Below are 16,198 nucleotides of genomic sequence, written 5' to 3'. Positions count from 1 at the left end.
GCAAATATATTAATACGGAAGAAAGATACAAAAATGTTTCATGAGAGGGCCTAAAAGAAAGCCTAACGCATGCAAAACAATACACACAAAACTCAAATAAAGCAAAGATACATGAAGAAAACAAAACCAAAAGTCATAAAAGGATACAAAGGTGGTAGGGACGTCCCACTTTAGTCCTCCTGCCCCTAGTTCGCGGAAGTGAGCCGGCTAACAAATTCGTAAGTTAAGTACCATTGCCCGTAGTAACCAAAGTGTCATCTATCAGATTCCTGAGCTCAAGTAAATTTTCATTTTTTTTCTTCCTTCTGGATGTGTAGACCTGTCATTCCTCATCCGATGATTGACTCATTTGATCAGTAGGTTCCAAAGGTGGTCGGACAGTTATAGGTCGTTGCACATCATGATCCCCATGAGCCTGAATAATATCAATATTTTTCTGGATCTGATGAGACAGTAGTGAAACAGTAGAAGTATTTTTACCTGTATTATCGGTGATAGGTTCTAAAGCAGGCGAGGTCTGGAGAATCTCTTTTTCCCCCACGATAGGAGGTTCCAAAGACGAGGGAACTACAAGTGGGGATTTAGTGGTTGACATAATACCTGCGGGGAAAATGATGTCTTTTGGGGTATCCTTCTGATGATCAATAGTATCAAAAACTTAGAGTTGATCAGAAGGAAGAGAAGGGATGCAACCCCCAGCCTCTAGCGGAGCAGTTTGCTTTTTTGGTCTGAGGTGGGGTGCAGATGATGACATTGAGAATTGAAGTGTCCGAACATACGACAGTTCGAACAATACGACGGAAAATGCTCAATCTCTACTTTCTGTCAATATCCTTGTTGTGTGCCCAACCAAATTTCCTCAAAAACGAGTGTAGTGATGTCTCATTCAACAAGTATTCTGACTTTAGATTGACGGGAAAGATTAAAAGTAGGAATGTCCGTCTTGAGTGGCTTTCCATAATCTAAGACAATAGAGTTCAATACTTTTTGAAAAAAATAATGAAATTTCAGACGAAGGAGGCGAATCCAAACCGGAATAATTGGTTGTTCCGTCTGTGGGTCAAAATTCGCAAACCATTTCAAAATCTTCATTATTTTGTTATTAATTCATATTATCTTTCTAGCGAATAAGCACATATAATCATCTTCATTACTAATTTAAATGAGAATATGTTTCCTATCTAACAGTCCAATTTTTCACTCTCTAACGAGGTGCATAAGTTCAAATTCTTTGCCAATGAGCTCCATTTTGGGATGACCATATAAAAATTTTCTAATCAAATTCAAACGACAAGAGGAAACAAGTTGAATAACTTCAGCTTCTGTAAAAAAATATGATATGATATATATATATATATATATATATATAATTTTAAGACAATTTAGTACAGTGAAAAAAGTTTTAGTTAACATGTTAACTTTTTTCATCCATAGGATCAATAATGGATGCGATAACTTCTTTCCAATCTCTGATCAAGGGTCATAGGCATGTCGATACTAAAGTAATACGATGGCCAAATCTATCAATAACTAACGCCAATGGCATTAGTACCAAGCTTTAGTCAAGCAAGAAAGTCGAAGGTGAGCATTTTTCTCCCTGAACCTAGATTGATGATCAATAAAGAAAAACAAAATTCCGTTCTAATCAAAGATCAATAGCACAAAATTTTCAAGTTGTGATTATCAATAGCACAAAATTTTCAAGTGGCAATAAGGTCATATCAATAGCACAAAATTTTCAAGTTGTGATTGAAGTGAAGAACAATGGCAATAAGGTCCTAAAAGTAATTGAATCAGAGAACAATGATTTTCTAATACACGCACACATACACACATTATTTCTTTTATGTAATTTTTGTGCAGAAGCATACCATCAACATATTTCTCTTCTCATTGGTGATTTTGACAAAAATTACATTGCACTTAATCTTCCTTCGGTTAAAGATTGCATGTATATCAACCAAGTAGAAGCTACATAACAATATATCTACCACCACCGAACAATAACGAGGTTGTCACTATCTTTTGGCTAAGTATGACAGCAATCAGAGCATTCATCTTTTAAACTTTAGATCAAAAATATTTGAGGTAGAAGAAAAATTCAATCAAATCAATAAAAAATAATGTAATGGTCATCATACTTCCTAACATTAAAGATAAAGATTAGACTATCCTCAAGTTCAACGATTCTTAAAACTAACCGGATCGAATTTTAAAGATTTTTCAAAATTTTAGTCCTCATGCTTTCATGCAATGCAATCATTATGAGAGATAATATAGAAATAATGCATTTATGTGTGCCTCAACAGGTCACTACACTGCATATGGGCGTTGAGGTCTCCGATTAGCCTTTACGAAAATTGAGCTCAAAGTCATTAAATTTTAGATATGGGAGAACTCATGTAAAGAGATAAGGGTGTTAACCAGAGATAGGGGGAAAAACATGATTGTTGCAGGGGGCCTGCATGAAGACAGGAGTCGTGCGCATGAGAATGCGAGAGATAGAAGCATGTGTCGTGGGAGATAGACAAGGGGCAAGTCATGTGTTGTAGCAAATGCATTCAAAAGAGAGATGCATGGGTTCAAGAAAAGGGAATTTGAGGGCCAATACCTAGGGCTTTGAGGAGGTTGTGCGGAAGATAAATGTTTGTGGGTTGGCAGTGTAGCATGAAGAGGAGGAGTTAAAGCATGGAGAGAGAGAAGGGTTGAGGGACATTGACACTAAAAATTAAATTCCACACGCTGAGGAGGAAAGCATATACAAGAGCATATCAAGTACATAATGGAGAATAAGTTCTTTCCCCTTAACATGCATAATGGATAATATAGTCGCTCAATCCCAAATTAAATAAGCTAAATTCGTAGTGAATAAAAATAGGTAACAAAATAATCATTTTTCGAACACATACGGAATGACATAATAATCAAACCGCCTCATTAAAAAATCAAAACATGGTGCAACAACCTCCAATTTTCAAGATAAGCAAAAGAAAATGACATTTCTTTAAAGGATGCTCAACTTTCAAAGTCCACTTCATAATTTATGAACAAAATAGATGCTGCATTCCAAAGACAATAGGCATTAATTCAATGGCGAATTAAACAAACTAGAATATGGGAAGACATGCAAACGATGGATGATAGGACGCTAGGGAGATTAGCATGAGGAATGAGAGGCCATGACTAGCATCCGTGTAGAGATCATTTGTCATAGCTTGGAGAGGGCATGCAAGAGATGGGAAGTGTGAACGTGGAGACTGTTGCAAGATGCTTTGGAGGGATTTGATGGGTGGAGTTTGTGGCTGTTGCTATTTCGACGGGAGATGGGAATTAACTGGTATAACTAGAATCGAACATGATCTATTAAGCAAACCTTTAATTAATTTATTTATTGATATAGTTATTCAAATAGGGTTTAATTATTTTGGTCGTTTTTTTGTGCTTTTTATTATTACGAAAGCTGGTGTTGTTTTGATTATGCACAAGCATTCTATTGGCCACTTCCATTAGAGGCTTCAAATATTAAGAAATGTAGATTTTCAGAATCTATATAGATTTCACAATATTTAAATAACAACATTACATGGCTTGGACTTTAACTTTGATGGTTCTAGCTGGTTTTTGGTAAGTATAAGAAATTTAGAAAAATTTTACGAGTTTAGAATTAATTTAAATATAGACTGAGCTAATATTACAGCAATCATACATAGAACCAAGGAACGAGGAGTCTATAAATGACAGTTCCAAGAAATTAATTAGGACTTTTGGCATGATTTTTTTTTTTCTTTGTAGACTCCATCATATGAGTGCAAGTTTGATGTCTGATACCTCTAAGAGCAGTATGAAAATGGAACTACCTAATTTTAAGGGAAATCATTTTCATGTATCAAATTGTACAAGGATTTCATCTACATAATTTGATATTGACTTATTTAGTGTTCTTAATTTTGCTAAAGAAAAAAGCTAGAAATCTAGCTTGTGAAAATTTAATTCAATTGCTTAATGGTTTCATGTGTTTCTAATTCTTTTACAAAATTTAGCAAATAATTTAGAACATTTTATTATCAGTTGATTAATGATTCTAATATTGCATGCTTACATCTAAAGATAGTAAATTACTGAATTAATTGGTAACTTATGTTTTACTTCACATGAAATTATATTCTGATTTATACTAATTGCATCAATAAACACCACGGTTATTAAATTTTGATTGAATCAATCAATTAGACCGGTTCAATCGTGAATTGAATATGACCGTTCCGGTCAACCTAAAAAATCACCCACGCATTGAATTAATGAGAACTATTACAGCTGATGGTTAGATTGATTAACAGTTCAACCAATCCCTGTTTAATAATATCGTCTGGTTCAGCTTTTATGCTTTTAATCACAATTAATCAGTGATCCAAAGGCTGCGAATGAACTGAGCTTATTGAGTATAAAATATAATATTTTAACTATAAAGTTATTTAAAAAAAATTTTAAAAATCCCAATCATGTTTAAGAAATTGGTCAACCAAGGTATTAACTTTAAATAAGCTCTCTTCTTTCTATTTAAACTTTAAATATCAACTCTCCAATATGAAGTGGGGCTAAATAAGCTATGAGAACAGTTGCCATAATAGAGAATTTAGTTGATGAAATTGAGTTGGGTTGTTGTCACAACCTGACCTAGGACTTGGAATTCAAGTAAGATGGGAACAGACGGTTGGATGATGAGAACTAAAATTTTATATACATCTAAAATTTAACAGATGAAAATTTCATTAATCAATTTAAATTAAAGCAATATATTTAAAATCACCTCGTTACTGGTTGTATGTGTCTCTTATAAATATTTTTTTCTTCTATCGCTCATCTATTAAATCACCTAATTAACCCTGAAATATTAGTTTAAAAAAACCGAGCTAAACAAGTAAGAGAATAATCATACTCATAAACCACAATAATACAAGAGACAAAGGAATCAATATGCATGTTAATCGAGCTCTTAATAAATTAACAAAAACATTTGATGTTATTCAAAGAATATTATTATATCAATATCATTACATAACTGTACAACTGTCACAACAGCATCATCTAAAAATTGTGTCAATTAAGACACAACAATATCAATATACTCTTTCATATATGTACATCGATACATTAGTGTTCTCTCACTAGAATCATCAAGGGGTGACTTCATCATAGTCAGTAATGCACATACAAACAATCAACATAAATATATCATTCATGTATTCATCGCATTTAATTCAACATACTATATAAAGTGCACGACAAATGCATGAGTAAGTAGCTACAACATTCATAACAATATGACCAACAACAATAACAAAGCCTTAATCCCACTATGTGGGGTCGGCTACATGAATCTTTTTTCTCCATTGCGTCCTATTTAGTGTCATATTTATATTTAGTTCTAATAAATTAAGATAATTTTTTATACAATAACCCCAAGTCTTCCTAGGTTTATCTGTCTTTTTTAACATCATTTGAATCTAAAACATCTACTCTCCTAATCGGATCATCAAATGGTTGACGCTTAATGTGACCAAACCATCTAAGATGACTTTCTATAATTTTGTCCATCACATGAGCTACACCAACCCTATCACAGATATATTCATTTTGCATTTTGTCTTCAAGTGTAAAGCCACTCATCCATCTAATCATTCTCATCTCGGCAGCACTTAACTTAGTATTATATTTCTCTTTTAAAGGCCAACATTCAGCGCCATAAAGCATTGCAAGTCTCACCACCGGCTTATAAAATCTTCCTTTCAGCCTAAGCGAAACATTTCTATCACACAAAAGGCCCGAAGCATTCCTCCACTTCAACCAACCAACTTGAATTCTACTATTAACATCTCCATATATATCACCATCGCTTTGAACAACAGACCCGAGATATCTAAATCCACCTTTTAATAATTTGATCACCCAAAGTTACACTTCTGTCACTAGAGCTACTACTACAAAAATTACATTCCATATATTCAGTTTAGTTCTCACTCAAATGAAGGCCTTCAAACTCCAATGCTTATCTCCATAACTCAAGTTTTTAGACTCAGTTTTTCCTGGACATAATTCAAGTTTTTCCTGGATTTTTTCTCTCGTCTTATCCACAAGAAGGATATCATCAGCAAAAAACATACACCAAGGTACATCCTCCTGTAAATGTCCAGTAAAAACATCCAAAACCAAAGCAAAAGGATATGAGCTTAAAGCCGATCCCTAATGTAATCCAAAAGAAATAGGAAAATATTTGGTTAATCCTCCTTCAGTTCGAACACAAGTAACAGCTCTAGTATACATATCTTTAATGACTTGAATATAAGTCATATCAACACCTTTCCTCTCAAGAACTCTCCAAAGGATATCTCTTGGAACCTTATCGTAAGCTTTTTCTAAATCAATAAAAATCAAATGTCAATTCTCCTTCATATGTTTGAACTTCTCCATCAAACTACTCAATAAATGTATAGCTTTCATAGTAGACCTGTCGGGCATAAATCCAAATTGATTATGAGAAATGTTTGTAATACGTCTTAACCGATGTTCAATTATCCTCTCCCATAATTTTAAAGTATGACACATCAACTTAATTCCTCCATAATTTGTACACTCTTGTGCATCCCCTTTATTCTTAAAAATGGGGACCAAAATACTCTCCCTCCACTCCTCAGACATCTTTTTAGTTTTTAAAAAAATACTAAAGAGTTTAGTAAGCCAAGAAACTCCCAAATCTCCTAAACATTTTCATACTTTAATTGAGATATCATCAGGTCCTACAGACTTTCCACCCTTGATTTATTATTATTAACGATAACGTTTTATTATTATTAACGATATTAAGATCTTTAAGATTGATCGTATTTTCAGAAATTTCATTAAATAATTTATCAAAATAACTCACTCATCTATGTTGAATATTTTTTTCTAAGAAAAACACTTTTTGATTTTCATCTTTAACACTTTACTTGAGCTAAATCTTTACTTTTCTTTCCTCTTTATTTGACTAGTTTATACATATATTTTTCACCCTTTTTAGTATTTAATCTATTATAAATATCATTAAAATCAGAATTTTAGCATCACATATTGTTCACTTAGACTTTCTGTCGGCCGTTTGCTATGTTTCTCAGTTCTCTAAGCTTTTACATTTAAACCAATTTTTATAACATAACTTCTTATATTTTATCTTTTCTTGCACATTATTATTTCACCACCAACTATTTTTATTTGAAGAAGTTTTTCTTTTGATTCTCCAATTATATCTTTTGCTACTTGTTTAATTGTGTTTGTTACTTTATCACACAGCATTTGCTTCATCATGAACTTCTCAACTTTTGAAATCTTAAATTTTATTCATAAAAATATTTTTATTTGTGTTTTAGGTTTTCCCATCTAATTCTACGAAGATGAATCTTAGTATTCATTATTTTACAACTCTTTAGCTTGAAATCAAGAACTAATAAACGATATTGGGTACTTAAATCCTCACTTGGAATGACCTTACAATCTTTACAATCACGACGATCTCCTCTTCTTATAAGAAAATAATCAATTTGTGTTCTATTATATTCATTTTTTTAAGTAATAAGATGCACCTCTTTTCTTGAATAAAATATTAGTAATAAAAAAATCATATGCTAAAGCAAAATTTAAAATAGCTTTACCTTCTTCATTAGTCACTCTAAAACCGTAGCCACCATAAATATTTCTAAAATATTCTACCACTCACCAACATATCCATTTAAATCTCCTCCAATAAAAATTCTTTCTTCAAGAGTTACCATTTGTATTAAGTCTTCTAAGTCATTACAGAATTTATCTTTAGACCCTCTATCTAAACCTACTTAAGAAACATAAACACTTATACTATTAAAAACCTTAGTATCAATGATAATCTTAAGGGCTATAATTCTATCTCCAACTCTATTAATTTTTACAACATTATCTTTCAAACTCTTATACATAATTACACATACACAATTTCTAGTGTGACTCTTACGAGAGTACTAAAGTTTAAAACCTAAGTTATCAATCTCTTTAGCCTTTTCTCCAACCCATTTAGTTTCTTGAATACATAAGATATTAATCTTTCTATGAATGATAATATCAACAAATTTCATTAACTTACCATTGAGAGCACTGATATTCCAAGATCATATCCTAATATTAATTTCAATTGTTTTATGAACTAACTTCTTTACCCGCATCCGTTCGTAATGTGAGAACTATTACTTATTTGACACTACACCCGAGCGCCGGTGTAGCTGGCCTTGCACACTTTTCACTGTATTCAGGCTATACAACGAGTGTTAATCAATATGACCAGTAAATAAAAATATTTTTATCAGAATAAAGCATATGCAAGTGTCATTAAGTGCAAAACAGTTGAGAAGAAACAAATTAAAAGAACGAGTGCACACCTCGATTGTCGATTAATTTGCTATTTGATTAGTCTTGACATTTGACTCCTCAAAATTTGGAAGCCTAACATGGCATAAAATTTAATTAATTTATTATTTTAGAAAATAATTAACTTTTCATTATTCCATTCTTTTATTTTATGAAATCCCTTGTAAAACTGCATTCGGTCGAGCCCTACGCACACGACCTCTTCCTCTGCACTGGTCTCTTTCCTTCTCCCGAGAGCTTCTCCTTCGATTGACGCTGCTCGAAACTCGATGTTGCCTCCTCGCACAATAACTCCTTCGATCGCACGTGGCTTTGACTCCCTCCCAATCGACGTCGCGACTCAACATCACCACAAATACTCGACGCCGCCACTGCCCTAACCCTGCATTGTCCTCTCCTTTACACGCCGCTCGACTCCCAGGTAAGCCGGTCTCACCTCTGCATCCCACAAGCACGTCCTTTTATGGGGCAAAGGTAACATTTGGTTTCCCCGATTCGTCGCATCATTTTCCTGTGTTCACCTCTTTCGTTTCCTTTTCTTCTCTTTGGCTTCCTGACCTTCTCACTTTATCTCCCCTACTGTTCATTTACCCGACCGCTCCCTTCCTCTTCCAAGATTCTTCATTACCCCTTCCCCCATGTAGCAAAATCGTTACAGCTGCAAGAGTTAATAAGCATATTACAAATTTATATATATACATAACATATACAATGCGTCATTATTATACCATTTTAAGTTGTATTTTAATAGTTTTAAAATTTATTACATCATTTAGTTCAACCCCCAATTTTAACTTCGAATCTTGAATGAGTGAAGTGTTAAAATAATACCCTAACTACTTAAATGGGGTCATTTTAGTCTCATGACTTTGTTAAAGTATCATTTAGTCCTATTGTCTGAAATAATCCCAAGAGAGGATAATTTTAGTCCCAATTAAAAGAGTTTAGGGACTAAATTGGTAACTTTTATAGACTCTGGGACTAAAATAACACCTTGTAAAATGGTAGGAGCATTTTAACACTTTTCAATATCTTGGTTTTATTTTCTTTCAAGTTCGATGTTCGGTTTGATTTTCGAAACCTTGCAAAACACCAATTTGAGTAGTCCTAAACCATTTAACACTTCAAACAACACTAAAAAGAAATGAATAAAAAAAAGGATTCATAAATCCAACAATAAATAGTTAGAATAAGGTTAATTATAATGATGGCATTAAGCAACCAGACTTAATACTATACATTTGTGCACCCTTTAAATGTAATTTGATTGAATACAAACTAAAAACCGTTACTAGAGAGAAAAATTTTTAATCTTCTCGTCGTGAAAGGTAAAAGATGATCATTTTAGTACTTCCAGTTCGTCATAGCAATTCCAGAAAACATACGCAGAAAGGGAATGAAGTGGAAGTGAATGTACTTAATTCCTACACTATAAATGTACTTAATTATACACTGAAAGTTAGTGTTGATGAATTTGGGTAAGCATTGGTAAAATAAAAGCATGTTTGAAACAAAGTAATGATGATAGTTGAGTGCATTAAATATATATATATAAAGATAGTCGCAAGAAGATCACCTTCAACACTGAGAGATACGAGTCAGAAAAACCAGTATATTTACCAACCAAGGCAATTCTAACCTGAAATATATTAAAATTAGAATGTATAAGATGAAAAAAAGTCCATCACAAAAATGGTGCCTAAACAGAATGTCAACAGTGAAACCCACTGGATTACTCAGAGTATCAGAGATTTTAGTCCAAGCAATCCATTCATCTAGCATGGGTTCTTTTGCAACTCTGCATTTGAAAAGTTTATTTGAATCGATTTCTTTGTCATATGATAATGCTAAGCAAATAAATCATAAATTCATAAGATCAAACAATCATGCCCCTGTAGTTTAAGCGCTTTCAAGATGGCCTCATGCCCCTTCTGGTCCTGTAGAAACACAAGCAATCATGTTATATGATAAACAGGGTTACACAATGACAGCAATAAGCACATGAAATAAGCAATAGTTTTATGAAATGCAACGTTGATATAAGGTAACAAACCCTTAAGAGTAGAGGAACATGCCAAATGTTTGGAACGTCATAAAGAATTAAAATATTTGAAGCCTGCAAAACATTTTGCTTACATCAAATTATTATAGGTAAAAACTAGGGCAATGCACTTTGCAGAGCGATGCAAAAAAAATAATTGTTAAAAGTAAAAACAAAAGATACATTGCCTGTACATGGCAAAATTGCGCAAGCTTTTTCTTCACATTATCATCCAAAGGCTGTTCAAGGAGTGTGAGCACGAAACAACAGATCAGATAGGTACAACAGCAAATAAATAAAAAGGCAGAAGTTACACATGTAGAGAGACGAGAAGAAAAAGGGGAAGAGAGAGACCAATTCACTTCTGCAAGCAAGAATATTTGGTGTCAATCCAAGGGCTCTTAGTCCCTGAACACTATGCTGAGTTGGCTTAGTTTTCTGCAAGAAAACAATAATATAAAGTGAGCAAAAAATAGTAATTTTTAAAGAGAGGCAGCAAACATGCCAAGGTTGAGAATTGGTTATTTTCAGTAGGAGCTTGTAACAACTAACAAAGAAAATCGAGAGAAGTTATAAACCTGTTCACCGACTACATTTAGAACTGGCACAAGACTGACATGAATAAGGCAGAAGTTTCCAGGACCTGGAGTGAAACCGCATAAAGAGCTAAGATCGATCAATACCAGTGATGACTAGGCTAATTCCAAATTAAGTTAAAATATCAAATGAATTCCAGGAAGGCGTTTACATAGATTTCCCACCTACACGGTAGGAAAATTGACCAAGCGCCTCAATAAATGGCATAGATTCAATATCTCCTGCATAAAATATTCCACACTTTTAAGACGCAAAAAGATGTTTGCCCCTTCATTTATGCTTGGAAGACAGGATAACTTTGCAATCAATGTAAATACATTCAAGTGAGCATAAGGCTCACACTAATGCTTCTATTTGCAGTAATATAAACAAGCATTTTTAAACATATTATCACCTATGGTTCCACCAAGTTCTATAACACATACATCAGCTGGTCCTTCGTTTCCATCAACAGGAACGACTGCTACCCGTTGAATCCACTCTTGTATAGCATCTGTAATATGTGGTACAACCTATGCACAACAATGATTTCATATCATTAAGAAAATCACAAATAGAAAAATAGTATACCAACTATTGATGGTAGGCCATACGGCAGAAGTAATTCCCACCTGAACAGTTTTTCCCAAATAATCTCCCCTTCTCTCCTTATCAATGACAAACTACTCAACCACAATATTAAGGAAAAAGTAAGAATTTATATCTGGATTAAGAGTATTTGCCTCAATCAAAAAAAAATAAAACAGTGCAAACATAAGCTTAAAAGAAAATGCCAACCTGGTAAATCTTTCCAGTAGTAATGTTGTTATCACGAGTCAGCTTGATATCTAAGAATCTTTCATAGTTGCCAAGATCCAAATCCACCTTTAAAAAGAGTGGCATGGGAATAGTGCCGTGAATCTCCAAATGTATAGGCATCATAAAACACAAAATGTTTGCATTAAGAAAATTAGCCTGAAAGTTAAACTTTTAAGAAAATCTTGTTTATTTTTTATTTATTTTATTATTTTAACTTTTAGGAGTGCATTACTGTATGCATATGCCTAGGATATCATCCTATGATGAAAAGTTATTTTCTATTTGGATCCATAAATTACTAATGCCAAGAAGATTCCCTGTGACTGCAACTGCTTTGGCACAACCAAGATCATTGTTTCCTAAAAAAATTAGCTTTTTGTCCACGGATCTAGTTAAAATGAATTTTCAATTGGTTTCTGATTATGAATGGGCGTTTGAGATATGAAAAAAAGACTTCAATTAGAAATTGAATAAAATTTTTATTGGATGTGCAATCTGTTCTAATTCTGGGATTTAGTTTACGGAGACTTGAAAATCTCGAAGAGAGATTTAGGGCCTGTTTGGGGCAGCTTTTTTGGCGCGTTGCATTTTGAAAATGTGGCGGGTGCGGTGGCATTCCTAAATAGTCCATCTTAAAATGAGTCGCGGGTTCAACCCCGCCGCCCGCGTTTCCTCGTGGAGATATTACTCCACTGCCCAACGGCTCCCTCTGTTGTGTTTCTTCTTCCTCTCTCACCTTTCTTTTGCTCTAGTTACCTCTCTCGATCGCTCTCGCGAAGTTCTTACCCCGTTGCTTAGGTAGCCTTCTCATTTCTCTCTCAATCACTCCCGCGTCTCTCAAGCGCCTCTCGATGGTGGCAACCTGCCTTTCTCCTCTCTCTTTGCCCTTCAATCTCTGGTTATTATGCATTGTATGTAATTCGTGTGCTCATTTTTGAAAGAATGGCTTTCCTTTGCAATTTGTGGCTTTCCCATTTGCTGTATGTAGGGTTTTGTGAGAATTTTGTGAAATCAATCCAGGCTTTCTCATTTTGTTGGATTTGTGGCTTTCTCATTTTAATCTCTGGTTATTGTGAGAATTTTGTGGATTTTGTAATCTATATGGTTTTGTGAAATGGTGTTTAGGGTGCCCTGCATGTAGATAGCACTGTTTCGGGTGCTCTGTATGTCACTTCCTCAATTAAAAAATAGATGAAAAAGGGAGCATGATTTGTAGATAGCACTGTTTCGATGCCCTGTGTGTCACTGCCTTGATTGAAAATACGGAATGGAAGATAGCTTTTTTCCGGGTGTATTGTATGTAGACAACACTGTTTCAGCTATCTTGTATGCAATCAGTGAGAATTTAAAAAATATGGGTGCCCTATAAGTAAAGTTTCAGGTGCTTGATTTTTGAGTGAGAATTTGAAAAATATGGAGTTGTGTTTTAACTTTACCTCCTCTAATTTTTAAGTGAGAATTTGAAAAATGGATAAAAGAGAGTGCTTAATTTGTAGATTGCAATGTTTCGGGTGCCCTGTATGTAATTGCCTCAAATGAATATGGGATGGGTTTCTGTCACTATCTTTGATGTTTGTGTGAGAATTTGAAAAATAGATGAAAGAGGATGTTTGATTTGTACATGGAAATGTTTCGGGTACCTTGTCTGTAATCGCCTCAAATGAAAATTTTGGGATGGGGTTTTATCACTACCTTCAATCTTTGTAGATGAAAGAGGGTGCGGTGCTTGAATTGTAGATGGCAATATTTTGTGTAAATTACATATAGGGCACTCAAAACCAATGCATTTACAATTAACACGATCAAACCTTTTATGTTGGTGGTTGGTGTTCTGGAGGTGGTTGTGTGTGGTATGCTAGTGATTTTGGTTGTAGGTTGTAAAGAGGTAGAGGCGTGTTGTGGGAGAAGGTGATGTGGAAGTGGTGGAGTGGTGAAGTGTATTGATGCTGGTGGTGTGTGATTTGGAGGTGGTGTGGTGTGGTGTTGGTTATGAGATAGTGTGATGGTAGTTGGTGTGTGGAGGTGGTGGTGTTGGGTGGAGGTGGTGGTGTGTGGTTGTGAAGGTGGTGGTTGGTGTGTGGTTGTGCTTGTGTGGAGGTGTTGGAGGTGGTGTGATGTATGTGTTGATGTCTTGATGTGGAGGTGGTGTGATGTATGTGTTGATGTCTTGATGTGGTGGTGGTGGTGTGTGGAGGTGTTTGTGTGAAGGTGGTGGCATTAGTAATGATATTGTGCATTACTATTTTTCTTTGATTTGCGATATTATGTCATTACTATTTATATTAATTAGTTTTTTTTTTTTTTTATGCTAGTTATACAATGGTTAAAACAAAAGAGGCCGGCTCATCTACTATGTGGGATAAAGAGATAAAATCATAATTTGTGACCTTTGCTTTAACGAGGTACAATTGCGAAAGAGGTTTACAACCTATTTAATAAGAAAGACTGATAAAATATTATTAAGAAATTCAAAGAAAGTACAGGCACAGAGTATGATTGGATGCAGTTAAAAAATAAGTAAGATCAGCTAGAGAAGGAATGGAAAAATTAGAAGGAATTGAAGCAAGGATCAACGAACTTGGGGTTGGATAAGGTAAAGCGAATGATTGATGCTTCCGAGGAGTGATGAGCAGAGAGACTGACGGTATGCATTTTTAAAATGTCTCATATTTTTGTCAATTTTAAATTTGTTTTTAAATTCAACATGTTATATGAATTTATAGGTTGTGCAGCTACAAAAAAATTTAAATATAGTGGAATCAATATTGAATTTGAGGAGAATATGAATCGTATGTTTGGAGGTGTCGTGGCAACGAGCAACAATGCATGCGCTCCACTGAAGTGGGGTTTAGTGGAATACTCGAAAATTTGAGAGCTGGCCAAACAGGTGATTCCATTGAAGGACCCAACCCGCCCAACCCGGATCTCCATAAAGTTAAGTCCACGAGCAGGTCATAGAGTCACCGAGTTGAACATAAGAAAAACAAGAGAGCTACTTTCCTTGGAATCCAGATCTCACAATTAAGGGCTTCATGCACCAATGACTCGACCCATCACAAGCAACTTCTGTCCAGCATGTTATGTGAATTCTGGACACAACTCCAGAAATTTTAGAGAACATGACGTTGAATTTGTTCTCTATGAAGTTGCTTGAAGATTCGACCTAATAAGAGTTTTTCATCGCAATGCTCGTTGACGGTAGGGTAGCTTACCTGCATTATTTTCATGAGTGATAACATTTGAGAAACACTTTCTTAAATAGATTCTTGTGGGACATTTTTATTTGTTTATTGTTTTTCATAATGCTTTAGATATTTATGTTGCTTTGGACATGCAACTTGAGAGTTTCTCATTCCTCTATATATTTTCTATTTACTCCTGTAATATTATTTGCTTATGTTAATTTTGTTCGTAACATTATATGATTATAGTTAATGCATTGATGCTTATGTGTTAGCCACTTCGATACTGAAATACATGGATGCAACTAGAGAGGTAAACGAATCGCACATGAGCGAACGAAGCTCCTGTTTCTGTTTTGTTCGTTTGAAATTAAATTTCTTTGAAAAAGGCTCATGTTTAAAATTGTTTATGAAATGGGTGTTCGTGTTCGATTCAATTTGTTTGAATTTAATTTTAATTGTTCAAATTGTTCGTATTGCAACGAATCGTGTTTGGTTTCAAATGAGCTTAAAAAAGTAATAAATTTATTTATTATTAAAAGAATATAAAAAAAGATGGAGATTAATTTCAGATAATTTAGAATTAATTTTTTTATAATAATTTAATATATTTTATATTTTAAATTTTCTATCAAATATACACATAAAATTTTACTATTAAATTTTATAATTATATTGATTTTTAATTATTTATTTCGAATCAAAATGAATTGAACATGATCGAACTTGTTTGAGTTGGGTTTGCTTCTTTAACGAACGAATCGAATGTGAAGTACTTATCGAGCCGAACGACAAGCTTTTTTGGTAGCCCTAGATGCAAACTGGAGAGGCGTAGGAGAGTTGTGGTTCTATGTTTGATGTACAAATATTATAAATCGTACACAGAGCGCTCTCCTTACATGACATCTTCTTATGTTGGCAAAAAATGGGTTGGGGAGTTGTTTGCAGGCCACCCAACGAGATTTAGCAATATGTTATGCATGACAAAAGCGATATTTACCGATTTGTTAGAAGAAATACATAAAAATCATCGACTTCATGGCTCATCCAGAACGATTTCATGAGAAGTGTTGACAATAACCATCTACATATTATCGTAGAATGAATCAATGCAAGAGCTATGGAGATATTTCAACACTTTGAAATGATT

General features: G+C 34.1%; 1 protein-coding gene across 2 annotated transcripts in view; it reads right to left on the bottom strand.

Moving 5' to 3' along the window:
- LOC110018164 (CTP synthase 1-like) overlaps positions 1 to 11,998 on the bottom strand; it is a 54,713-nt gene extending 42,715 nt beyond the window's left edge. The window contains exons 1-11 of one of the 2 annotated variants that reach the window (XM_020715377.1): positions 11,846 to 11,998; positions 11,680 to 11,730; positions 11,463 to 11,580; positions 11,233 to 11,289; positions 11,050 to 11,114; positions 10,826 to 10,909; positions 10,660 to 10,710; positions 10,484 to 10,546; positions 10,321 to 10,367; positions 10,159 to 10,228; positions 10,007 to 10,069 (exon numbers count right to left, since the gene is read on the bottom strand). In XM_020715377.1, coding sequence (XP_020571036.1) covers positions 10,007 to 10,069; positions 10,159 to 10,228; positions 10,321 to 10,367; positions 10,484 to 10,546; positions 10,660 to 10,710; positions 10,826 to 10,909; positions 11,050 to 11,114; positions 11,233 to 11,289; positions 11,463 to 11,580; positions 11,680 to 11,730; positions 11,846 to 11,989 — 813 coding nt within the window. In that variant the 5' untranslated portion in view covers positions 11,990 to 11,998. The remainder of the gene's footprint in view (positions 1 to 10,006; positions 10,070 to 10,158; positions 10,229 to 10,320; positions 10,368 to 10,483; positions 10,547 to 10,659; positions 10,711 to 10,825; positions 10,910 to 11,049; positions 11,115 to 11,232; positions 11,290 to 11,462; positions 11,581 to 11,679; positions 11,731 to 11,845) is intronic. The other variant, XM_020715378.1, reaches the window with a different exon arrangement.
- Positions 11,999 to 16,198: the final 4,200 nt, after the last annotated feature.

Source organism: Phalaenopsis equestris, unplaced genomic scaffold, assembly GCF_001263595.1.
Source record: "Phalaenopsis equestris unplaced genomic scaffold, ASM126359v1 Scaffold000004, whole genome shotgun sequence".
NCBI classification, from domain to species: domain Eukaryota; kingdom Viridiplantae; phylum Streptophyta; class Magnoliopsida; order Asparagales; family Orchidaceae; genus Phalaenopsis; species Phalaenopsis equestris.
This window is presented reverse-complemented; position numbering and strand designations above follow the sequence as displayed.